Genomic DNA, 25,316 nt, shown 5'->3' on the forward strand with positions numbered 1-25,316 from the left:
CCTAAATATTTGTAGCTTTGAATCTGTGGGAAGTAATCAGAGCAAAGGTGAAACTTGTTGGAATTTTTGAAAACATCTGTTCTTACAATTTTCATTTTGATTCTACTCCACTTTGGACTATATTGTTATATACTATTTAAATTTTATATTGCAATCAACTTAATCCAGTGTTTGACAGTTGATTCTCCTGGCTGCCTAATTATTGTTGTTTTGTAATTGCATTGCTTGAGTTCTTTATGTGTGAAGCTGAAAAAGTATTCATCCCCTTTTCTCTGGTGCAATACTGTATATTACCTTACCAACTCACCCAATTTGTTGATGTAGAAAATTGGAGAATACCTGTTTGCAATGAATTCATTAGAATGATTACCCCCTTTCTTTGTAAGGACCAACCGTATGGTAGATTTTCAACAGACCAAACCAAAATGAACATAAAAGAGCAGTCAAGACAGGTCAGGGAAAGGGTAATAGAGAGGCACAAATCTGGGGAAAAGTATAAGACCATCTCAAAGGCACTGAACATGCCTTGGATATCAGTATAGTCCGTCATGAAAATGTAGAAAAATTATGAAACCACAGTCAGGCTGCCCCTCTAATCTTAGATGCTAGAGAAGAATTGTATTTGTAAGAGAGGCTACTGTGTCGCCATCAGTCTCTCTGAGTAAGCTCAAAGTCAGTGGCTACAACCGGAGATGAAGTTCATGGCTCCACAATCTCAAAAGCCTTGCACAAAAATGCTAGTTACGGAAGAGTGGCAAGGAAAAAAACTAGCTAAAAAAAATAAAGCCTTGCCCATAAAGACTTTGCAAAGAGTCAGTTAGAAGATACTGTAAAGATATGGAAGGAAGTGGTCAGATGAGACTAAAGTGGATCTTAGCTTCAACATTAAGCAGTATGTGCATCAGCCAGATAACAACATCCCTACTATAATATGGTGGAGGTAGTATCATGTTATGGGGATGCTTTTCAGCACCAGGGACTGGAAATCTGGTCAGGACTGATGGGAAGATGAATGCTGCTAAACACAGAGAGATCCTGGATAAAAACCTGCTAGCCTCTACCAGAAAGCTTAAACTGGGGAGGACATTCATCATTCAGCATGACAATGAACTAAAATGTACTGCCAGAACATCCATGGAGTGGCTTCAAATGAAGAAAATTGATGCCCTTGAGTGGCATCAATCCTCTAATATCCCCCTTGAACTTCCCACCCCTTACCTTAAAGCCATGTCCTCTTGTATTGAGCAGTGGTGCCCTGGGGAAGAGGCGCTGGCTGTCCACTCTATCTATTCCTCTTAATATCTTGAATACCTCTATCATGTCTTCTCTCATCCTCCTCCTCTCCAAAGAGTAAAGCCCCAGCTCCCTTAATCTCTGATCATAATGCATACTCTCTAAACCAGGCAGCATCCTGGTAAATCTCCTCTGTACCCTTTCCAATGCTTCCACATCCTTTCTATAGTGAGGCGACCAGAATTGGACACGGTACTCTCAAGTATGACATAACCAGAGTTTTATAGAGCTGCATCATTACCTCGCAACTCTTAAACTCTATCCCTCGACTTATGAAAGCTAACACCCCATAAGCTTTCTTAACTACCCTATCTACCTGTGAGGCAACTTTCAGGGATCTGTGTGGACATGTACCCCCAGATCCCTCTGCTCCTCCACACTCCCTAGTATCCTGCCATTTACTTTGTACTCTGCCTTGGAGTTTGTCCTTCCAAAGTGTACCACCTCACACTTCTCTGGGTTGAACTCCATCTACAACTTCTCAGCCCACTTCTGATTCCTATCAATGTCTCTCTGCAATCTTCGACAATCCTCTACACTATCCACACCACCACCAACCTTTGTGTCATCTGCAAACTTGCCAACCCACCCTTCTATCCCCACATCCAGGTCCCAAAAAAGTAGGGGTCCCAGAACCGATCCTTGTGGGACACCACTAGTCACAACCCTCCAACCCGAATGTACTCCCTCCACCACGACCCTCTGTTTTCTGCAGGCAAGCCAATTCTGAATCCACCTGGCCAAACTTCCCTGGATCCCATGCCTTCTGACTTTCTGAATAAGCCTACTGTGTGGAACCTTGTCAAATGCCTTACTAAAATCCACGTAGAACACATCCACTGCACTACCTTCATCTATATGCCTGGTCACCTACTCAAAGAACTCTTAACAGGCTTGTTAGACACAATCTGCCCTTCATAAAGCCATGCTGACTGTCCCTGATCAGACCATGATTCTCTAAATGCCCATAGATCCTATCTGTAAGAATCTTTTCCAACAGCTTTCCCACCACAGACGGAGGCTTACTGTTCTATAATTACCCGGACTATCCCTACTACCTTTTTTGAACAAGGGGACAACATTCGCCTCCCTCCAATCCTCCGGTACCATTCCCGTGGACAATGAGGACATAAAGATCCTAGCCAGAAGCTCAGCAATCTCTTCCCTCACCTCGTGGAGCAGCCTGGGGAATATTCTGTCAGGCCCCGGGGACTTATCTATCCTAATGTATTTTAACAACTCCAACACCTCCTCTCCCTCAATATCAACATGCTCCAGAACTTCAACCTCACTCATATTGTACTCATCCATTGAGAACCTCAGTGTATTGAAGTATTCATTGAGAACCTCGCTCACTTCCACAGCTTCCAGGCAATCTTCCCACCTTTATCTCTAATCGGTCCTACCTTCACTCCTGTCATCCTTTTGTTCTTCAAATAATTGAAGAATGCCTTGGGGTTTTCCTTTACCCTATTCGCCAAGGCCTTCTCTTGCTTCCTTCTTGCTCTCCTCAGCCCCTTCTTAAGCTCCTTTCTTGCTACCCTATATTCCTCAATAGACCCATCTAACCCTTGCTTCCTAAACCTCATGTGTGCTGCCTTCTTCCACCTGACTAGATTTTCCACTTCACTTGTCACCCATGGTTCTTTCACCCTACCATTCTTTATCTTCCTCACCGGGACAAATTTATCCCTAACATCCTGCAAGAGAACCCTAAACATCGACCACGTGTCCATAGCATATTTCCCTACAAAAACATCATCCCAGTTCATGCCCACAAATTCTAGCCTTATAGCCTCATAATTTGCCCTTCCCCAATTAAAAATTTTCCTGTCCTCTCTGATTCTGTCCTTTTCCATGATGATGCTAAAGGCTAGGGAGCGGTGGTCACTGTCCCCCAGATGCTCACCCACTAAGAGATCTGTGACCTGACCCAGTTCGTTACCCAATACTAGATCTAGTATGGCATTCCCCCAGTCAGCCTCTCAACATACCTTGACAGGAATCCGTCCTGGACACATTTAACAAACTCTGCCCCATCTAAACCATTGGAACTAATCAGACGCCAATCAATATTCGGGAAGTTAAAGTCACCCATTAGAACAACCCTGTTATTTTTGCACCTTTCCAAAATTTGCCTCCCAATCTGCTCCTCGGTATCTCTGCTGCTACCAGGGGGCCTATAGAATACCCCAATAGAGTAACTGCTCCCTTCCTGTTCCTGACTTCCACTCATACTGACTCAAAAGAGGATCCTGCTACATTACCCACCCTTTCTGTAGCTGTAATAGTATCCCTGACCAGTAATGCCACCCTTCCTCCCTTCCCCCCCCCCCCCCCCATCCCTTTTAAAACACTGAAATCCAGGAATATTGAGAATCCATTCCTGCCCTGGTGCCAGCCAAGACTCTGTAATGGCTACTACATCATAATTGCATGTATGTATCCAAGCTCTCAGTTCATCACCTTTGATCCTGATGCTTCTTGCATTGAAGTACACACACTTTAGCCCTTCTGCCTTACTACCTTTACACCCTTTATTCTGCTTCTCTTTCCTCAAATCCTCTTTATAAGTTAGATCTGGCTTTACTCCATGCACTATACTTGCAGTTCTCACATGACCTTTATCCTCCTCCACCTCACTACCTGCTCTAACACTCTGGTTCCCCTCCCCCTGCAAATCTAGTTTAACCCCCCCCCCGGAGCAGCACTAGCAAACCTTCCCGCAAGGATATTAGTCCCCTTCCAGTTCAGGTGCAAGCCATCCCATTGGAACAGGTCCCACCTTCCCTGGAACAAGGCCCAATTGTCCAGAAACATGAAGCCCTCCCTCCTGCACCAACTCCTTAGCCATGTATTTAGCTGCATTATCTTCCTATTTCTAGCCTCACTAGCACGTGGCAAGGGTAGCAGTCCTGAGATTGCAACCCTGTAGGTCCTGTCCTTCAACTTTGCTCCTATCTCCCTAAACTCTCTTTGCAGGACCTCCTCCTTCTTCCTATCCACGTCATTGGTCCCCACACAGACCACGACATCTGGCTGCTCACCCTCCCTCTTGAGAATACGGCGAACTCGATCCGAGATATCACGGACCCTGGCACCAGGGAGGCAACAGACCATCCGGGATTCTCGATCTCTCCTCTTTTCCCTCCTTCCCTTCTGAGCTGCGAGTCCAGTCTCGGTGCCAGAGATGCAACCACTGCAACTTGTCACTGGTAGGTCGTCCCCACCAACTGTATCCAAAACTGTATACTTATTGTTGATGGGAACGGCCACAGGGGTGCTCTGCTCTTCCTGTCTATTCCCCTTCTCTCTCCTGACAGTCACTCAGCTGCCTGTCTCCTGACTTTTAGGGGTGACTATCTCCCTGAAACTCCTGTCTGTTACAGCCTCTGCCTCACGAATGATCCGAAGTTCATCCAGCTCCAGCTCCAGTTCCCTAACACGGTTGGTCAGGAGCTGCAGCTGGATGCACCTTTTGCAGGTGTAGTCATCAGGGACAATTGTGCTCACCCTGACTTCCCACATACTGTAAACGGAGCACCCAACTGCCCTAACTGCTGCCTCCATTACCTACTTCTAAGTTAATTAGATTATTTAAAGGAGCTTACCCAGCCTTACCTCACTTGGGAGCAAGCTCGTCCTCAGCCTCTGCTCACCGAAGCTTCTTGAGCCAAAGCCTTCCTACTCTGTCTCCCACTACTCTGTCACCCGCTCCGTTAATACCCCTGAGAAGGAAATGGGGAAGTAGGATTTGGCAGGATCCCAAACCAATGAAGAAATGACAATATATTTCCAAGTTAGAAATCTGCACAAGGGAACACACAGGTGATGGTGTTCCTATTTGCCTATCACTTGTTCATTTTAATGTTTACAGTATTAGATGGTGCTATAGGAGAAGCCCATTATATATAGATGGCACATTACAGCCTTTATGTGCCCACTATTAGACAAGTGTAGCACAGCTGAATATTGCTGTGTGTTATTTGATTACTGTAAACAAAATTAAGAACTTGGTTCTTAAATAGTAAATTGATTTGTCTGCAATGGGCCTCAGTTATTTTATCAGAAACTTTTACCTTGTTTAAAGTGCAGTGGAGTTACCTCGGAGGTAACCAGGAGATTTAACCAAACAAATTAATTTGCAGAATTAGTGTTGTTGCTCCTTTGCTTTACATCTTTGATCACCACTTGAATGATTCCAACATGATGCCATGCCTGCTGTTTCAAGGCATCTACTGATAAAAACAACAGCTTTGAAAGTTGACCTTTATTTTCTGCTTGAATTATTTTGTTCAGGTCGTGTAGGAACACCACACTTCATGGCACCAGAAGTTGTCAAAAGAGAACCATATGGAAAGCCAGTTGATGTTTGGGGTTGTGGTGTGATACTTTTTATTCTTCTTAGTGGCTGTTTGCCATTTTATGGAACAAAGGAAAGATTATTTGATGCTATCGTCAAAGGAAAACACAAGGTAAAATGGAATTTTTGTGTGTCATGCTGGCTGCTGCTTGGAGTTGCTATACTAAACATTGCAATATATTGTTAGCTTTGTGGTAATTCTTTGCAGTTTCACTGTGCTCAGGATTCTTATAATTTCCAAACTCAGTTTATGTTTCACTAGTCCTGCTGCGATTATAAACAACTTTTACTACATATTCCAAACCTCTTTTTATATAATGCTGTTATAAATAAACTCATGTGACTATCATATAAAAATGTAAACGAAAAGTAATAATTATGCTATTAGTGATAACAGTTCTTTTCATATAGATGAACCCTAGGCAATGGATTCATATATCAGAGAGTGCGAAGGATTTGGTCCGTCGTATGCTTATGTTGGACCCTGCAGAAAGGATTACGGTTTATGAAGCTCTCAACCATCCGTGGCTTAAGGTACATTTTTAATTGATTTAAAATAGGCATCCAACTACACGTTGTTGTTAATTTGTGCTGCAGAGGTGCTATTTCTTTGAAAAGTTTTGGAAAGTAATTGTAAGCAAAATGGTCATGGATTTTCCCACCTCATGTTGACAAATTTAGCAAAGTATTATAGAATGGTTAAACTATCTGCAGTTGTAGTCTTTTTGATCATTTGTGACCATCTAAAATGAAACATGGAACAATTCTCTGAGAAGTGCATTTTCATTGCTTTGAGACTTCAGCATCATACATTAGAAAAATAACAGGAAATTTTGAGACCATTCTGTAAGTGTGTTAGCATTGGGCATCTAGCATGTTAACTTAAAACAATTTAATTCACTTTGGAGCTTAGCCACATTCTGAGTTTGGAGAAAATATCTTATATAGATGTTACTGACTTCATCACAACCATTTTAATATATATTTGCAGAGATCCAGAGTTTAAAATAAAACATATTATATTTCAGGAGCGTGATCGATATGCATACAAAATTCACCTCCCTGAAACTGTGGAACAGCTGCGAAAATTTAATGCAAGAAGGAAATTGAAGGTAAGGTCAAAAGATGAATTAATTGGTTTGGTATGGAAGGATGTTTCCAGTCCTTAACTGAGTAAAATCCAACTTCTAGCTTCCTTGTACAGCAAGACTTGGGTGGAAATACTAAACTTTGTTGCACTACCCATTTCTTAGATCATTGTGCAGGGATCAACTAATCTAAATCCTTTTTTAAGATGGTAACAAAGCATAGTACAGGCAGCCCAATCAAATTGAAAGAGGAGGCTAGACACAGGGCAGAGATTTAAAAAGGAGCGCTCGTGGGCTTTTTCCAGAAGCTCATTTGAACCCTTGGAGGAGGCTACACACAGGTTGTAGTGATAGATTTAAAAAGGAGAGTTCACGGGCTTACGCTTTTTTCCAGCAGACCAATCAAATTGCTATTCATTAGCAAGGGCAAACAAAAATAAGGTAGGGATGAGTGGAGCAGCCACTGTTGGAGTGGGGAGGCTTTGGCTCAACAGGCTTGGGTAAGAACAGCCTTCGGCATGGCAAGTTTCTTCTTTATGTTTTGTATGTTAGTACATAATACAGTGAAAATTGCTGTGGGGCTGTGTGATGTTCTGTGTGTGAGATGTGGAATTCTTGGAGACCTCCAGCCTCCTGGATAACCTCATCTGCACCAGGTGCACCAAACTGCAGATCCTCAAAGAACATGTTAAGGCACTGGAGCTGCACCACAATGACCTTCAGCTCATACAGAAAACTACAGGGAGGTAGTCACCCCTAAATTGCAGGAGACAGGTACCTGGCAACTGTCAGGAGAGGAAAAAGAAATGGCAAGCCATTACAGAGTACCCCTGTTGGCATTCCTCTCAATAAAAAGTACAGTATACCACTTTGGATACTGTTGAGGGGAAGGGTCTACCAGAGAGGGAGCTGCAGCAACTGGTTCTGTGGTAATGAGTCTGGCACTGTGCCTCAGAAGCGTGGGGGGGTGGGGGTGAAGAAGAGGACTGCAGTAGTGATAGGGAATACCATAGTTAAGGAAGTAGGCATGAGATTCTGTGGGCACAATAGAGAAACCCAGATGGTATGTTGCCTTCCAGATGCCAGGGTCAGGAACGTCTTGGGTCGGGTCCTTGGCATTCTAAAAGGGGAGTGTGAATAGCCAAAACTCTTGGTACATATTAACTCCAGTGACATAGGTAGGAAAAGGGAGGAGGTCCTGAACGAAGTTAGGACCTCCAGGGTAGTAATCTGGATTGCTGCCTGTGCCACGCGCCAGTGAGGATAAGAATAGGATGATTTGGCAGAAGAATGCATGGCTGAGAAACTGGCACAGAAGGCAGGGCTTTAGATTTCTGGAACATTGGGATATCTTCTGGGAAAAGTATGACCTGTACAAACACCTCAGCCCGAAGGGGACCAATATCCTTGCAGGCAGTTTTGCTAGAGCTGTTGGGGAAGGTTTAAACTAATTTGGTATGGAGATGGGAACCTGAGTGATAGGGCAAAGGATGGTGCAGTTGTATACAAATGGATGCAGTGTGTAGTGATAGACTGTGAGGAGGTACAGGCACATAACAGGGCAAAATTGCAGTCAGTGGGATGAGTTGAAATATAACATGGGGACAAAATCGAAAAGGGTGACAAGTACAGGACTGAAGGTGTTAAAATTGAATGCATAGAGTATACCTAATAAGTTAGATGATTTTTGTGGTTAGAGATTAGTAGGTGTGACTTGGGGACCACTGAGTTGTGGCTGAAAGAAGTTCTTGGTTGGGAGCTAAACATGCAGGGATACACATTGTAGTAAAAGAATAGGCAAGTAGATAGGGGGTAGGGTGGCTCTATTGGTTAAAAAATGAAATCAAATCTTAAAAAAGAGGTGGCATAGGATTGGAAGATGTAGAATCTTTGTGGGTAGAGTCAAGAAACTGCAAGGGTAAAAAGACTCTGATGGAAGTTATATGCAGGCCTCCGAACAGTAACCAGGATATTGTCTACAAGTTACAATGGGAGATAGAAAACGCATCAAAAGGGCAATGTTGCAATAGTCATAGGGGATTTCAGTATTCAGGTAGATTGAGAAAATTAGGTTGGTGCTGGATCCCAAGAGAGTATTTGCAAAATGCCTACAAGATGTCTTTTTAAGAGCAGCTTGTGACTAAGCCCATTTGGGGAAAGGCTCTTCTGGAAAGGTGTTTAATGAACCAGATTCAATTAAGGAGCTTAAGGAAAAGAAACCCTTAGAGGAGTAGAAGCTAAAGTCAGATTTATCACTATTACAGTGGAGTAAAGGCAGATATAGAGGCGTGAGAGAGAAGCTGCTGAAGTCGATTGGAAGGGGACACTAGCAGGGATGGCAGGAGAACAGCAATGGCTTCAGTTTCTGGGAGAAATACAAAAGGCGCAGGATAGGTACATCTCAAAGAAGTAGTAGTATTCTAAATACAGGAAGACATAACCATGGCTGACAAAGGAAGTTTTAAAAAAACACCATAAAAGCAAGAGAGAAGGCATATAATACAGCAAAAATTAGTAAGAAGGTAGAAGATTCGGAAACCAACAGAAGGCAACTAAAAAAGCCAGAAGGAGAAAATGATGAAATATGAAGGTAAACTAGCAAATAATATCAAAGAGGATATTATTGATAGCCTCTTTGATATGATCAGGAATATAAAGAGTAATAGGGAGGTGAGAGTAGATATCGGACTGCTGGAACTGACACTGGAGAGGTAATAATGGGAGGAGGGAGGAAATAATGGACAAACTAAAGTATTTTGATTCTGTCTTCACTGTGGAAATACTCCAAGTATGCCAGAAGTTCAAGAGTGTCAGAACACAGAAGTGAGTGCAGTTACTATTAATATGGAGATGGTGCTTGGGAAGCTGAAAGGTTTGAAAGTAGAATAGACAAAAGAAATTTGGTGGATTTTGTGTACTTGGATTTTCAGAAGGCCTTTGACAAGGTGCTACATTTGAAACTGCTTAATAAGGTAAGAGCCCATGGTGTTACAGGAAAGAAACTCGCATGGATAGAGGATTTGCTGAGTGGCTGGTTGCTGGTGACAACTGGTACTCCACAGGGGTTAGTGTTGGGACCACTTTTTATGTTATATATCAATGATTTGGATGATGAAATTGAGGCCTTTGTGACTAAGTTCCCTGTTGATATTGTTACGAACCCCGTAACTGGGTCACTTACCAGCAAAGATGGAGACGTCCGTTGAAGTCTGATGATACTATTTTTAACAGTATTTATTAGTAAAAATACACAAAGATAATATCAATGCAAATATACAGATAATATACATCGTCAATACTAAATCTAAAAGTGCGGGTATAATAATAATCAATAAGAAATAAGCTCTATCGTTGTCTAGGGGATAATGTATTGTCCGATGGAAATATAAAGTTCACTCAGTTCATGCAGGCTGCAGCCTTTGGGGACCGCTTTGTTGCAATGGTTGGAGAGAGAGAGGGATTTGGAGAAAAACTTGCCGGCTTTCCTTTTATGATTTCGATCCGTCAGGAGTCTCGTTGTCGTGGACTTTCACTTGTGGCCTCTCCTTTAGCTAAACCGTTCTTCCGTGATGAGCCCGCCACCCTGGCAAGGGAGGACGCACACGAGCCCTCACCGGCTGTCGCTATTAAACGCTGTCACGGGATCTCTAGCGTTTCTCCTGGTGCGTCTAAAGGGGTTGTTCCCCAGACCCTCTTTTATCCTTACTCACAGGGTCTCAGATGTCAGTCAGGTTGGGATGATGCAATCCCTCAACCAGACCACTCTGGTTGTCCCCTGAGGGGTTTCAATGAATAGTACAGTGCTCAATACACAATTCCGTCTCCAAGAGACAATGGCCGTTATTAGTGGTTCCATTTCGCTGAGGTCAGGACACATTCCAAACCTTGTGTATTCTGGACGTCTCTCTCTCATTTCCTGGGTCCCAGACCCGAATTAATAGCGATCTTGTGATTCTCAAAAAGGAGGGGGCGACTTTGTACCCTTCGGCCCCTCAGAGTTGCTTCACATTCATAACACCCCCTTCCTTCTAAGATTTTTGCCGCAGGTAAAAATTACTTACTACAGAGTCTTACAGGATTTCAGAATCTAACACAATACAAAAGAGTTTTTTTCTTCACTACAGAGTAATACAGTGATGCATTCAATTCAGCATCTAAACAGTTAGCGATTACATTGTCACTTCCTTTAATATCTTAACATCTTGTACCTTAATAAATTCTTGTAACATCAGACTCCAATTTAATAACCACTTTTTTTTAATTCCTTTTCTTCAGCAAACAAAAACTAAAGAGTTGTGATCTTAGCTTACGTGTATATTACAAAAGTTCATGCAAATACTAATCTTTATTTTACTTTCAAACTTAACAGTCAATCTTCCATGGGGTTGTCTTTATTAGTTACATACTTTGTCGAAATCCCTTAAAACCGGATCCTGTTATTTAAGGTGACATTCCGTCAACGCTCACCCCTTTTCCAGTTAACTCCCACGTGGTTAGCTTGTGTACCAGTGTGGAATAGGCTTTTGCATGCTCCTTTCATAGGAGTTATTTTATCAACAATGTGTTCCAAACGTAGCCCATTTGCTGAATTTCCACCCAATTTTTTATTTTTAAGTTGTTAGTTTTATCTTCAGGACCCTCCATGCTATTAGTTTTCAGTTTAAAATCTGCAAGCGATCCCTCTTTTGTCCAAACAGCATTTCAAATTCTGCCTCTTCACAGCACACTCTTGAATAACAGTAGCGCGTGGGGCACCTTTACATTCCAAATCAGCCTGTAATTGATTCGTAGGCACCATGTTACCAAGCCATTGTCCCTTCAGCCTGGTTACTGCTTCTGACATCAATCCAGACTTTAAATTTTCTTCATTCAATTTAGGAACAACACTTTTCCCTTCTCCTTCAATAATAAGATTCACATCACCAGCTTTTATCTCCTCACTAACTTTTAACACACCTTCGAACACAAACAACTGGTAATTCTCACTTCCCACTAGTACCACGGTTAACCCTTTCTTCACTGAACCAAGTCCATCTGACCCACAAGGACTGCATTCCTTTTCATCTGAATCAAATACCTCAGACTTTTCCTGATTTCCATTACTAGGTTCAGTACCACGTGCATCCACATCTTGAACACACTCAAACAGGACATCTGCCTCTTCCAGGCTTTCAATACCCATCCCCTTTTCAAATTCTAAGTTCCCCTGATCTTCCCAGTTACTCTCTGGGCAACTCCCTTCCGGAGTAAACTCAACCCTGCGGTCTGAAACAACCTCATCTGCCAACCCAGCAGACTTCTTCAAGGTAATGGCATCCTTTTCATCTAGGACTGCCCTCATTTCATTATCGGAAACACATTTAATATTTTCAACTTCTTCAAACAGTTCTGTCAAACCAGACAGATCATCCATGTCCAACCCTGGACCTTGTAACAGCCTTACCTTTTTCTCTTTTTACTCTGTGCCTCTATAAATTTCCTTCTGGCTAAGGGCAGGACTACCTCCTCTCCCTTACTCTCTTTCACTTTCCTATTCTCCGTTTTACCACCCTCTAACCCCTCTTGGTACAGGGTCGGTAAAAACGTCTCAGCCAAATCGATACTGACCTCTTTCTCAGCTGCCTTTCTCGACATGCTGCAAGTGGTCGCGCATGCGGGAGAGATCTTGGAATCTAGGGGCAGGTCCTCAACACTTACAGGCTGGCTCGTCAGCTCCGTGGCCGACCAAACGTCACCACCAGCTAAATCGTTACCCAGAAGGATGTCTACATCAGTTCTCGGAAATTCTGATCGCACCCCTATTTCAACTGGTCCAGATACCAGCTCACAATTTATAATGATCCTATGCAAAGGCACCGCTTCTGTCCCTTTTCCTATGCCTCTCAAAGCTACCTCTCCCATCTCAGGACCAAAATCTAGTACCGTACTGCGAATCAATGACAGCTCAGCTCCCATGTCCCTCCAGATCCACACTGGAACTGGTGTGTCTCCCTCTTTCACAGACACGGTTCCTTCTGAAATAAGTTTCTCAGGCCCCTCTCGTACTCGGTCTACCTGGGGCTTTCTCGTCGATTTACTGATCACCACAATACATCCTGTAGGGACTGCTGCTTTCCCTGTTCCTATCTCCTTCCTCGGAGCAAGGCACTTAGATGCAATATGACCCACCTTTCCACAATTAAAACAGGTCAAGCCAGGACCTCTCCTGCTGTCTTGACTTTCCTCCTCCTTAATTTTACCACTAGCTCCCGGCTGGATCTCTGCCTCAGCCGGCGGGCTTTCTCTACCATTCCCACGGTCTTTCTGGTAACTCTTATTCGAGGAAAACTTTGTCTTGTGGGTTAGGGCATATTCATCTGCGAACCTAGCAAATTCTGATATGGACTTATTCGGCTTCTCGTTCAAATACATCCGGATATCATCTGAAACACAACCTTTAAATTCCTCAATCAGAATTAACTCCCTGAGACGCCAAAAATCTTATTCCACCATTTCTGCTGCACACCAACGATCCAAGAGCACACCCTTCTCATAGGCAAACTCTGCATACGTCTGATTCCACCCTTTCTTTAAATTTCTGAACTTTTGTCTATAGGCCTCAGGTACCAATTTGTAGGTCCGAAGAATGGCCTCCTTTACTTTCTCATAATTCTCAGACTCCTCCTCCTCCATGGACAACGCCGCATATGCCCGTTGTGCCTTCCCTTTTAACACACTTTGTAACAACGCCACCCACTGGTCTTTGGGCCACTTCTGACTCACTGCCACCTTTTCAAAATGCAAGAAATAGCTATCAACATCCGTCTCCTCGAACGGAGGTACTAACCTAAACTCCCTACTAACATTAAATCTCTCCTCTTGGTCTGACCCTTGAGCTCTTCGCTCTTGCCTTAACTTCTCCAGGTCCATCTCATGTTGCCTCTGTCTCTCCTTCTCCTCATACTCCCTCTCTTCGGCTCTCTCCTTCTCTTTTTCGGCCCTTTCCTTCTCTTTTTCAGCTGCTTCCAGCTGTTTTAACTTAATTTCATGTTCCAACCTTAATTTCTCCAACTCTAACTGAGCTGTCCCACTAACTGGTACCTTTTCAGGGATATTTTCCAATACCTCCGCCGAAAACACATTCTTCACAATATAATACTGAGTTATGGCCCTCCGCACCTCCCGCTTTTTCATCGACAACCTCACTTCTGCGAGATTTAGTCCTTTCGCAATATTTATCAAGTCCGACTTTGTGGCAGCCTCTAGCTCCTCCAGAGTCGGGTTTTCTATGAATTCATCTACGTCCATCTTTGCTGGTTTCCCGTCTGGTTACCCGCGCAACCAGATCCAAGTTTGGACTTAAAAACCTGATTTACTGGCCCTCCAATTTGGTATCAAATCTCGAGACGAGGCCCCACGTTGTTACGAACCCCATAACTGGGTCACTTACCAGCAAAGATGGAGACGTCTGTTGAAGTCTGATGATACTATTTTTAACAGTATTTATTAGTAAAAGTACACAAAAATAATATCAATGCAAATATACAGATAATATACGTCGTCAATACTAAATCTAAAAGTGCGGGTATAATAATAATCAATAAGAAATAAGCTCTATCGTTGTCTAGGGGATAATGTATTGTCAGATGGAAATATAAAGTTCACTCAGTTCATGCAGGCTGCAGCCTTTGGGGACCGCTTTGTTGCAATGGTTGGAGAGAGAGAGAGATTTGGAGAAAAACTTGCCGGCTTTCCTTTTATGATTTCGATCTGTCAGGAGTCTTGTTGTCGTGGCCTTTCACTTGTGGCCTCTCCTTTAGCTAAACCGTTCTTCCGTGGTGAGCCCGCCACCCTGGCAAGGGAGGACGCACACGAGCCCTCACCGGCTGTCGCTATTAAACGCTGTCACGGGATCTCTAGCGTTTCTCCTGGTGCGTCTAAAGGGGTTGTTCCCCAGACCCTCTTTTATCCTTACTCACGGGGTCTCAGATGTTAGTCAGGTTGGGATGATGCAATCCCTCAACCAGCCCACTCTGGTTGTTCCCTGAAGGGTTTCAATGAATAGTACAGTACTCAATACACAATTCCATCTCCAAGAGACAATGGCCGTTATCAGTGGTTCCGTTTTGCTGAGGTCAGGACACATTCCAAACCTTGTGTATTCTGGACATCTTTCTCTCATTTCCTGGGTCCTAGACCCGAATTAATAGCGAACTTGTGATTCTCAAAAAGGAGGGGGCGACTTTGTACCCTTCGGCCCCTCAGAGTTGCTTCACATTAATAACAATATGAAGATAGGTGGAGAGGGTCGATTGTGTCAAGGAAGCAGTGAGGTTGCAGAAGGAATTAGACAGGTTAAGAGAATGGGCAGAGAAGTGGCAGATGAAATACGGGTAGTTCCCGAGTTACAATCGTCCAACTTACGAACAACTCGCACTTACGAACCAAGGAAGGAGAACGCCGTCCGTCATTTTAAGTCAGATCGCGACGCCGTCTGCCATCTTAAGTTGTTGCCGTTGACACTGTGTTGAGTGTTTATCTTTGTATTTGGCTTAAATTTTTCTTAAGTAAGATTCACCCTGACCCTGCCCCCCCCCCCCCCCCCATTCCGGTCAGCTGGTGGCACAGTCAGATCAGCACCAGGCTAGAGGATGGAGGTTCCTAAATTCGACTTAGTGAAAGACCACTCCCGTGCCGCGCGGTTGATGTTGATCCAGTGACTCCTGTACCATCTGTGCCAGGTTGATGTCGAGCTCTCAACTCGACCTCATTAAAAAAAAAACACTGCCACCTCCAGTTTAAATTCCCACGCAGAATATTGTGGAGGATCAAATACCCAAACCCAGCACAGCCCCCATTTGTCCCATTTAACCTGTCTCAGTGCGGTGCAGTTTAGGACCCGGGCAATTCAGTGCTCTGGTTCTTAGGACCCATCGGACCTCGGGAGCTGGCAGAGCTCGGGACCCGCCGCCCACAGTGTTTCTGTTCCATTGATTGGAAGTGGTCGCGATTGAAAATAAAGTGGAAATAATAAAGTGTTTGGAAAGAGGTGAAATGCCATCGGTCATTGGAAAAGCGTTAGGCTACAGTTGGTCAACGATCAGAACAATTTTAAAGGATAACAGATATGTGAAAGGCCCTGCCCCGATGAAAGCTACAATTATTTCTAAGCAACGCAGTGGTTTAATTATTGGAATACATACGTTTCTTAAGTGTTTTATATGACTAGAAAGGTAAAATATATACTATATACTAAGACAAACGTTTGACTAACTGACGCTAATTAATACCGGATGTACTTGTTCCGACTTATGTACAAATACGACTTAAAGACGGACTCAGGAACGGAACTCATACGTAACCCAGGGACTGCCTGTACAGTGTCAGGAATGGTAGAAGGATCAAAAGTGGATTGTTTTCTAAATGAGCAGAAAATTCAAAAATCCATGGTGAAAAGGGGCTTGGGAATCCTTGTACAGGATTTGCTAAAGGTTAACACAGGTTGAGTCATTGGTGAGGAAGACAAATTAAGTATTAGCATTCATTTCTCGAAGACTAGAATATAAAAGCAAAGGTGTAATGCTGAAGCTTTATAAGACATTATTGAGGCCTCACTTGGAGTATTGTAAGCATTTTTATCTAAAACAGGTTGTGCTCACGGTTCAGAGGAGGTACATGAGCATGATTCTGGGAATGAAGGAGCCTTTGATGGCTCTGAGCTTGTACTTGCTGGAATTTAGAAGAATGAGGAGGAACTCATTGAAACCTATCGTATGTTGAAAGGCCTAGATAGAGTGGATGTGAAGAGGATGTTTCCTGTAGTAGGGGATACTAGGAGCAGAGGGCACAGCCTCAGAATAGAGGGACATCCATTTCGAACAGAGATGAGGAATTTCTTTACCCAGTAGGTGGTGAATCTGGAATTCTTTGCCACAGGCAGCTATGGAAGCCAGATCATTAGGTGTATTTAAGGTGGAGGTTGATAGGTTCTTGATTAGTCAGGGTGTGTAAGGTTATAGGGAGAAGGCAGGAGAATAGGGTTGAGAGGGAAATGGATCAGCCATGATGAAATAGCAGAGTATACTTGATGGGCTGAATAGCCTAATTCTGCTCCTATCTCTGACATCTTAGGGTCTAATTTCTACCAAAGCCTATGAAAGATGGCAGGCCAAATATAAAGAGAGAGTACATTGTTCAGGGCAAGCCCCTTAACAGTGTTGATGAGCAGCAGGATCTTAAGGTCCATGTTCATAGCTCTCTGAAAATGGCTACACAAGTTAATAAGGTGGTTAAGAAGACATATAAGGTGCTTGACTTTACTAGTCAAAGCATTGAGATCAAAAGTCAGGAAGTTATGTTACAGTTTTATAAAACTCTAGTTAGACCTCATTGGAGTATTGAATACATTTCTGGTTGTCCCATAATAGGAAGAATGTTGAGGCTTTAGAGAGGTTGTTGAAAAGTTTATCAGGATGCGGCCTGGATTAGAGGGCATGTGCTGTAACAGAGTTTGGACAAACTTGGGTTGTTTTCTCTAGCGGAGGCTGAGGGGGTGATCTGATGGAAGTTTGTAAATTATGAGAGTCATAGACAGTATCTTTTACCCAGGATCAAAATGTCTAATACCAGGGGGCATATATTTAAGTTGAGAGGAGTAATTTCAAAGGAGTTAAGAGGCGTAAGCCTTTTATACAGAGTAGTGGGTGTGTGGAACATGCTGCTTGAGGTATTCCTCTTACTTTTCTTAATTGTAGTGAAGCTTGTACCGTGATTATAATTTTTAGGAACCAGTTCCAAACTTGAATCTTTCTCTGATTAAGAGATTTCCTGATAAATATGTCGGCCAAATAAAAATTTCAAATTTGTCCAACAACACCCCTACCATTATTTTAGTATACTTAATTGAGTCATCCTTCTCATTTGCCAGCCTGTTAATTAGCTTGTGGTCATATATTTTCCACTCCATTATCTTCCTTTGTTGTTTTGATTACAACAGATATACCGAATGTCCACATAGATGTTTTATAAACTCTCATCTGTTAATTTTGGCAGATTGACCTTCCTAGACATCCCAGGCATAATAAAAGTTCAGATTTTGAAAAGATGAAATTGTGGATGTTTTGGGAATTACAGTCAGAAAAATGTCTTTTTCCTCAGCTTCCTCTTAAGCTAAATAAGTTCAGAATATACTGCAGATTCAGCATTTAATGTTGAGTTGCTCACTGAACACATGATACTCATCTGACTGTCTTTTCTGGAAGGTCAAACAGGAAAAGAAAATCACTGAGTAATATGACAGGATGTTTCCACATTTGCTGTGTCTAAATGTACTTGTTGATAAAGTATGCTTAATTTTGATTGGTTAAAAGAACTGGAAAGTGGTCCAATCAAGTGTTAACCTGGTACGTTGAAACGAAGAGTTGTTATATTTTAATTCATGTCCCTTCCTATACTATTATAGTATGCCTTTGGTTACAGGAAGTACTTTTTAAAAATATTCAGTAATTGTGTTAATTGTCATTTGCTTCTAGCAATGATTCTGAGTCTGCAGGAAACAAATCACTTTGTTATAGTACAGTACTTAAAACAACAATTTCTAAACAATAATATGAAGTCTTCTCCCCACAAAGGACTTTATCACCTTCAGAGATCTCCCTTCTACAGCTTTCAGCCTCATTTTTCCCCAAGCCCTCACTGCCCATTTCTATCTCCTACCCAAGATTCACAAGCCAAACTGCCTTGGTAGGCCCATTTTTTCTGCCTGTTCCTACCCTGCTGAACTCATACAGTCAAATCTCAACTCCATCTTGTCCCCTTTGTTCAGTCTCTTCCCACCTCTATCCATAGCACTTTGGGTGATCTCCACTACTTCCACAACTTCCAGTTTCCTGGCCCTGACTGCTGAATTTTCACTTCTGCTCCTCCCACTTTCTCCAGACCAAAGGTGCAACCATGGGCACTTGCACAGGCCACATTTATGCTCACCTTTTGTTGGCTACGGGGAGCAATCCATGTTCCAAACCTGCACCAACAATGCTCCACAACTCTTTCTCCTGTGCATGTCACCTAGTTCCCTATTAACATCCACCCTGCACTCGCATTAACTTAGTCCATTTCTGACAGCCCTCTCCCTTCATCTGTCTCCATCTCAGGAGACAGATTATTCACTGGCATTATCTACAGAACTACTGTCTTCCAGCAGTTACTTTGACTACACCACTTCCCACAGAGCCACTTGCAAGGATTCTTTTGTTGCATGAACGAAGTCACCAGAGAAAATTACTGATAGATACAAACAGCTTCTTTATACGACAAAACAAAGTACAGCAGGCATCATATGAAGATACTTTAGGCCAAAAGGTCTGCTGGCCCAACGTGGGGCTCAATATTTTATGTGCTAAACATCAAAGGACAATTCCATATTTACAATGTATGGACAATGCTTTCTTTGAAACTGCATACAACCTTCACACCTCCTGATTCACATCCACATCACAGATATTTAATCAGCGTTGTCTAGACTGGGATTTATAACTTTTAGGAACCCATTGTTCAAAGCTGCACTCCGAATTAAATCCACAATACATATTCAGATGTGAAGACTAGTAGCCAAAGTCAGTTGGTAAATGTATGCGTCCTAAACCCAAAAATCACTCTAATGGATGCTATTCCCTTTTCTCACTTCACCCATCTCCATCACATCATGATGAGACTTTCACTCCAGGACGTTCAAGATGTCCTTGTTTTGTTAAGAAAATGAGATCCTATCACCCGTCCACCCCCACCCCACCTGCTATTAATGCAGCTATCACTTCCACATCAGCCCTCAGACTGTTTCTACCCAGACGTAACAGGGATAGAGAGCCCACCACAAGCACATCTTTCCCTCAACTCTCCACTTTTCACAGTGATCACTCTGTCTTCCTTGTCCACTCATCCTGCCAACCTATCACCCGTCCACCCCCACCCCACCTGCTATTAATGCAGCTATCACTTCCACATCAGCCCTCAGACTGTTTCTACCCAGACGTAACAGGGATAGAGAGCCCACCACAAGCACGTCTTTCCCTACATATTTTCTCTCTGGTTCTTAAATTTTTGGAAAATGATTTGTGAATTCTGTAAAGGCATATTTCAAACACCCAAACATCTGAAATGCGGAGATTGCCTGTTGTCTGAGTATTGCCTTAATTATTTTCTGTTTTGTAACTTTCTCGAGGTATTCAATTAATATTTTGTAGGTTAACACACTGTTTATTGGTTTGAAAACTACTAGGTTAAAAAAATGAATTATAGATAGACAAATAAGCTTACAATTGTAATGTTTTTCCTTAATTTATTTTAGGGAGCAGTTCTTGCAGCTGTATCAAGCCACAAATTCAATTCTTTCTATGGTGACCCACCTGAGGAGCTGCCTGACTTCTCAGAAGACCCTACCTCTTCAGGTAAAATGTTTTAACATTTGGATTCCAAAGGCAATTCCTGCAAATAGTTTAGGTAAATGAAAATTTTGAAGTTTTGCAACACAAATATACTTACAATTACTAAGCCAGTCTTCTAATTTTTCAAGCCCATAGCATACAGCAAGTTTGCATTTAAATGTTGAAAAAATATGAAATATTTTTTAAACATGGCACTTTGTCTTGAATTAATACATGCAGGCATAAGCAAAGTCATTCAACATAAACGTATGTTTAAAGGCTTTGTCATCTGACAATGTGTAGTGAGATTATTATCACTACTCCTTGAGTAAGTGCCTGACTGGGAGTCTGCTGAACAAACTTAAGACTGAATAGTTCTTTTAATTTTGCATGTTAATATTACGACTTTGTAATTCTGAATCAGTCCACTTCCAAAACTTGAGACTGTAACTCATAAGCTGTGTTTCTTGAAAACAATGGTTCAGATGTGCTGGTGGCGAGCTGTATGCATCAGGAACTGCCTGCTTGCTGCAGTACTTGCCTGTCCATTGCATAACTGCAATATGTCAGATATTTACACAGCTAATCTTGTGCTCTTCTGCTGCACTCATCACTGACTCAACAGGCATTCCATAAGTTACAAAACTAATGGGCTGAATACACTGCATGTACCCCCTTACATTTACTACAGCCAGGACAATGTAATTTCTGTTTCTGAAAAACAAAATTAAACTGTGATGCTGGAAATCTTAAAGTGAAAATAAAAGAAAATGCTAGATGTGCTTTGCAGATTAGGCAGCACCTATGAAGCAAAAATGGAATTAACATTTTGGGTTGATAATCTTTCATCATTCTTTGGACATGAGAATCTGCAGATGCTGGAATATTGCTAAGGAAGGGGGAAGTAGCTAGAATTTCTGCACCCTTGCTTTCCAATCTTGATGAAAGGTCTCGTCCCAGAACATCAACTTTTTTATTTTCCTCCATAGATGCAGCTTGACCTGCTGAGTTCCTCCAGCATTTTGTGTGTGTTGCACATCATTTACTTGTTCATGTTTTATTTATCTGCTTTATTTCAAGTTTTCAATTGATAACAGCCTTGTGTTCATAAGGAAAAAATAGCCTTTTTAATAACTTTTACTTTTCTCAACTTCATTTGTAAACAGTGAATAGACTTACAGCTAAAACTGGAAGATTTATTTAATGCAAAATTATATCTGGTGTAGAAAGCAGCCTTGAGACCTGGGACTGTATTAGCATGATCTGAACCAATATTTTGATCAATTACACATTATGCAACATTGACCTATAGAGGAACTAGAAGTGGATGCTGCAAAGGTTGGAAATGAAACATTTATAATTCACTCAGGTCAAGAAGTAATGCCATTTTACTTGACCTTTTAAAAGTATGGGTTATTTTTCTAATATTTTTTAGCAAGGCTCTTTGCTGTGAAAATAATTCAAATAGTCCTCAAGTTTGTATTTGCAACTATTGATATATGCACTATTATTTATAGTAAAACATGTAATTTCTGAATGTTTTTCTGAGTAGTTCTGAAGGTAGAATTGTGCTGATTTTATTTTCATTCTAAATTTCATAATCTGTATTTCATCTGATTTGTTTCATGCCAGAAAGTTTATTAACAATGATGCCAGTCTTAAAGGCAGACATTTTATGGTATACTGTTTTTATCACCATCTTAGTTTCACTGAATGTTATTATAGATGTTCACAAATCACAAATTTCTGAGTTATTTGCAGATTTAAAATTCATCTTAAAACCAAGATTAAAACCTATAAAGAAAATATGGGGTTCTGTAACAAATTATCTGGCTTCCTTGCCATGCATTTTATAGGGATTAATGATTTTATTCTTTTTTACACACACTTGCTTCTATTTTTGCAGTAGTTTCATTCATTAACTGGCACATAAGACAGCTAAAGTTGTGTACAATAAGGAGTCATTGTCAGCCAGTTAGTTTCTGACCAGCCATAGTAATGATGATACTGCTTTAGCCAATTGGCCTAATTTTAGCAGAAAATGCCTTATACAGTGGGCTGTGTGTGTACTTATGTGAGAAGCCTCTACTGTATCAATAATTAAAGTGAAGCACCAATAATAATTACAAACATACATCTTCATTTTATTAATTTAGCAACAAATATGCAAAATATTTATTGTTTTGTCTACCATTGATATTAAGTACACAATACCAGTGGTTTATTATTCTTATTTGTTTATGGAATTCCAATTCATATGGCTAGTGGCTACCATGTATCGAAATTGCTGAACAATAATACTCATTGTTCAACTATTGAGGGATTCGGCTCTAAAAAGAGCAAGACTAAATGTAACATTTGCATTATTTTCAGTGTAATATGGTTTAAATACACTCACAACACCTAGTGTGACAACTTTTAAAAAGTTCTTAATGTTTGTTATTTATCCAAATGCTGCTCACTTACTAGGACTGCTAGCTGCAGAAAGTAGGTATCTATTTGTTTCTCTAATTAAGGCATCTCATACTGCATAAACTGTGTGCTGTTGTGTGTGTGTGAATTCCACTGTCTCTCCTTTCACAGGTATGGTACTGAGGGGATAGCTCTTAAGTTTCATCTTTCTTCATGCAGTTAGTTCTTAATATGTACACTCTGTTTCAAGATCTTCCTTGGCACATCACATTATAAGTAGGATAGATGTAAGGACAATTTTAATACTTGATCTAAAATTAAATGTAAATGTCAGAAATTTAAGTTCTTTAAATGTTTGGGTGAAGATTAAACACCTCATACAATCTGCTCTTGACTTGAATTAAATCTTAGTATTATATGGCCAATTAATATTTATTCACTAACATAATTCATAGAGTTCAGCTTTTTAATTTGACAAATACACTAAATCCAACTAAAAACATTACAAGGTCTCACTATGTACATTTAAGAATCACACCGCTCTTTAATATTTTTTGTAATAGTCATTAGGGTGGTTGCTGTTGAGAAATGAAAATGTTTCCATCTTTAGTGCTGGGTCAACATCAAGCGTACCCAGGTCAAGCACAGCATAATCAAATGTAAAAATACTTCATAGTACTTTCTATGCAAGGGTAAAATCAATCTCAAAAGATTATTTTTTTTCATTTTCAACTGAAGTTTTAAGATTTGATTTCGCAGCCATTTAGAGTTAAATTACTTGATTTTTAAAAGAATCTTTACCTCCATCAGTATTAAGAAAATTTTAATGGCATGATCTGGAGCCTGTTAGAAACAAAAGTTGTATGTTCTTGAATTATTTCAGCAGTAAAAAATATTAAAGAAACTTAATTGGCTAAATTGAGAAAAGCAGGAAATCCTGGAAACAGTATTTGTGGAAAACCAGTGTCACAAAGATGATTATGCTTTTCATAGAGCCATTAGTTTGGTAAGTTAATGAGGGAAGTTAGGAAGAAAGAAAGCACAGGAACATGGGAGAACTCCAATGCAGATTGGGGCTGTTTCTGAGACCTAAGGCCTAATGTCAGAAGGAATGTTGGAAATGCCCACCAGATCAGGCACTAACTGTAGGGTGAGAAAAAATTGAATTAATATTACAGAAAAATAACTATACAGCAGAACTAACTAGTTCTGATGCAAACAGGAAAAGCATGTTAGATGCATTCAGACATAAAGTCCTGAAATTTATAACGTTCTTATGTTGGAGTCAGTGCCTTAAACGCCAGTTCTTTTTTAGTGGCAATTACAAGCAGTTATTGAAGTACTTGGTTTCCAGCGAGCAATTTAGTCCATAAACAGGATGTGTATTTTTTCTGATCTGCTGATAGAATATACCACAGTTTTTTTTGTTTTGTTGATTGAGTGTCGTGCAGTAAAAGGGAAGTCAGTTGTCAAACTGAATTTTGTAAATCTGCCAAGAAATAACTAATTCAGATATTCATTAGTCATTAAATACTTCTTATAACTCAACACTGGAAGAAAATACTTTCTATTATAAGCACTTCTTATGATTTCAGTCTGAGGGTGTCAAGTAAAATTCTGAAAATGAGTAACAACTTCCATTTGAATAGTGTTCATAATGGTCCTGGGTGATAGAGAAGTCATCAAACAAAGATGAACATTTGAAATGAGGAAGTAGCTATCACAACAGTGAACAATATCTGAACTTTAGCAAAGAAGGTTGAAGAGAAAATTTCAGAACTTGGGAGCAGGAAAACAGATTCATGTCACCAGTACTGGTGATAAGTCGGTGCACAAAAGATGGAGCAAAAAAGTTTTCCCTTTCTCCCATGATCTACTTTCCTTTCCTATCAGATTCCTCTTTCTCCTGACCTTTACCTTTCCCACCCCTCTGGCTTCACCTATCACATTCTAGCTTTATCCTCCCTCCCCTCCCCTTTTTATTCTGGTGTTTTCCTTTCCACTCCTGATAAGCGTCTCAGCTGGAAATGTCAACTGTTTATTCATTTCCACAAATATTTTGTGTGTTTGCACCCACGCTGAACTTGTCAATTCTATCAACTTTGCCTCCGACTTCCATCCTGCCCTTAAATTCACTTGGTCCATTTCTAGTACCTCTCTTGCCTTTCTCAATCTCTGTCTCCGCACCTGGAGACAAATTGTCTACTGGCATCTTTTATAAACACACCAATTTTCACCCTGTCTCCTGTAAAAATGCTGTTTCCGTTTTTCAGTTCCTTTATCTTCACCGCATCTGTTCCCAGGATGAGGCTTTCCTTTCAGGACATCAGAGATATCCTTCAACTTCAAAGAACAGGGTTTCCCTTCCTCCACCGTTGATGCTGCCCTCACCTGCATCTCCTCCATTTCCAGGGCATCTATAATCACTCCATTTTCCCACCGCCCTAACAGGGATAGAGTTCCTCTTGTCCTCACTTACCACCCCGTTAGCCTCCACATCCAACACATCATTATCCACAACTTCCACCAGCTTCAGTGGGATCCTACCACCAAGCACATCTTTACCCCCCTCCCCCCAACCCCAAGTCTTCACTTTCCACAGGGATCATTCCCATCATGATTCTGTTGTCCATTCATCCCTCCTGGCACTTGAACCTTGCAAAAAACAGAAGTCCTACTCCAGCCAATGCATTTCCTCCTTCATCTCTATCCAGGGCTGCAAACTGTCCTTCCAGATGAGGCAACACTTCACCTGCGAAT

General features: G+C 41.4%; 1 protein-coding gene across 12 annotated transcripts in view; it reads left to right on the forward strand.

Moving 5' to 3' along the window:
- The window catches only part of caska (calcium/calmodulin-dependent serine protein kinase a), a 462,337-nt gene that overhangs the window by 268,766 nt on the left and 168,255 nt on the right, over window positions 1-25,316 (forward strand). For 9 of the 12 annotated variants that reach the window (XM_073045522.1, XM_073045523.1, XM_073045524.1 and 6 more), the window contains exons 7-11: window positions 5,593-5,768; window positions 6,068-6,190; window positions 6,685-6,768; window positions 20,069-20,168; window positions 22,614-22,631. In XM_073045522.1, coding sequence (XP_072901623.1) covers window positions 5,593-5,768; window positions 6,068-6,190; window positions 6,685-6,768; window positions 20,069-20,168; window positions 22,614-22,631 — 501 coding nt within the window. The remainder of the gene's footprint in view (window positions 1-5,592; window positions 5,769-6,067; window positions 6,191-6,684; window positions 6,769-20,068; window positions 20,169-22,613; window positions 22,632-25,316) is intronic. The other 3 variants (XM_073045533.1, XM_073045527.1, XM_073045532.1) reach the window with 1 other exon arrangement.

The sequence above is a fragment of the Hemitrygon akajei genome, chromosome 5 (assembly GCF_048418815.1).
Source record: "Hemitrygon akajei chromosome 5, sHemAka1.3, whole genome shotgun sequence".
Classification (NCBI taxonomy): Eukaryota; Metazoa; Chordata; class Chondrichthyes; order Myliobatiformes; family Dasyatidae; genus Hemitrygon; species Hemitrygon akajei.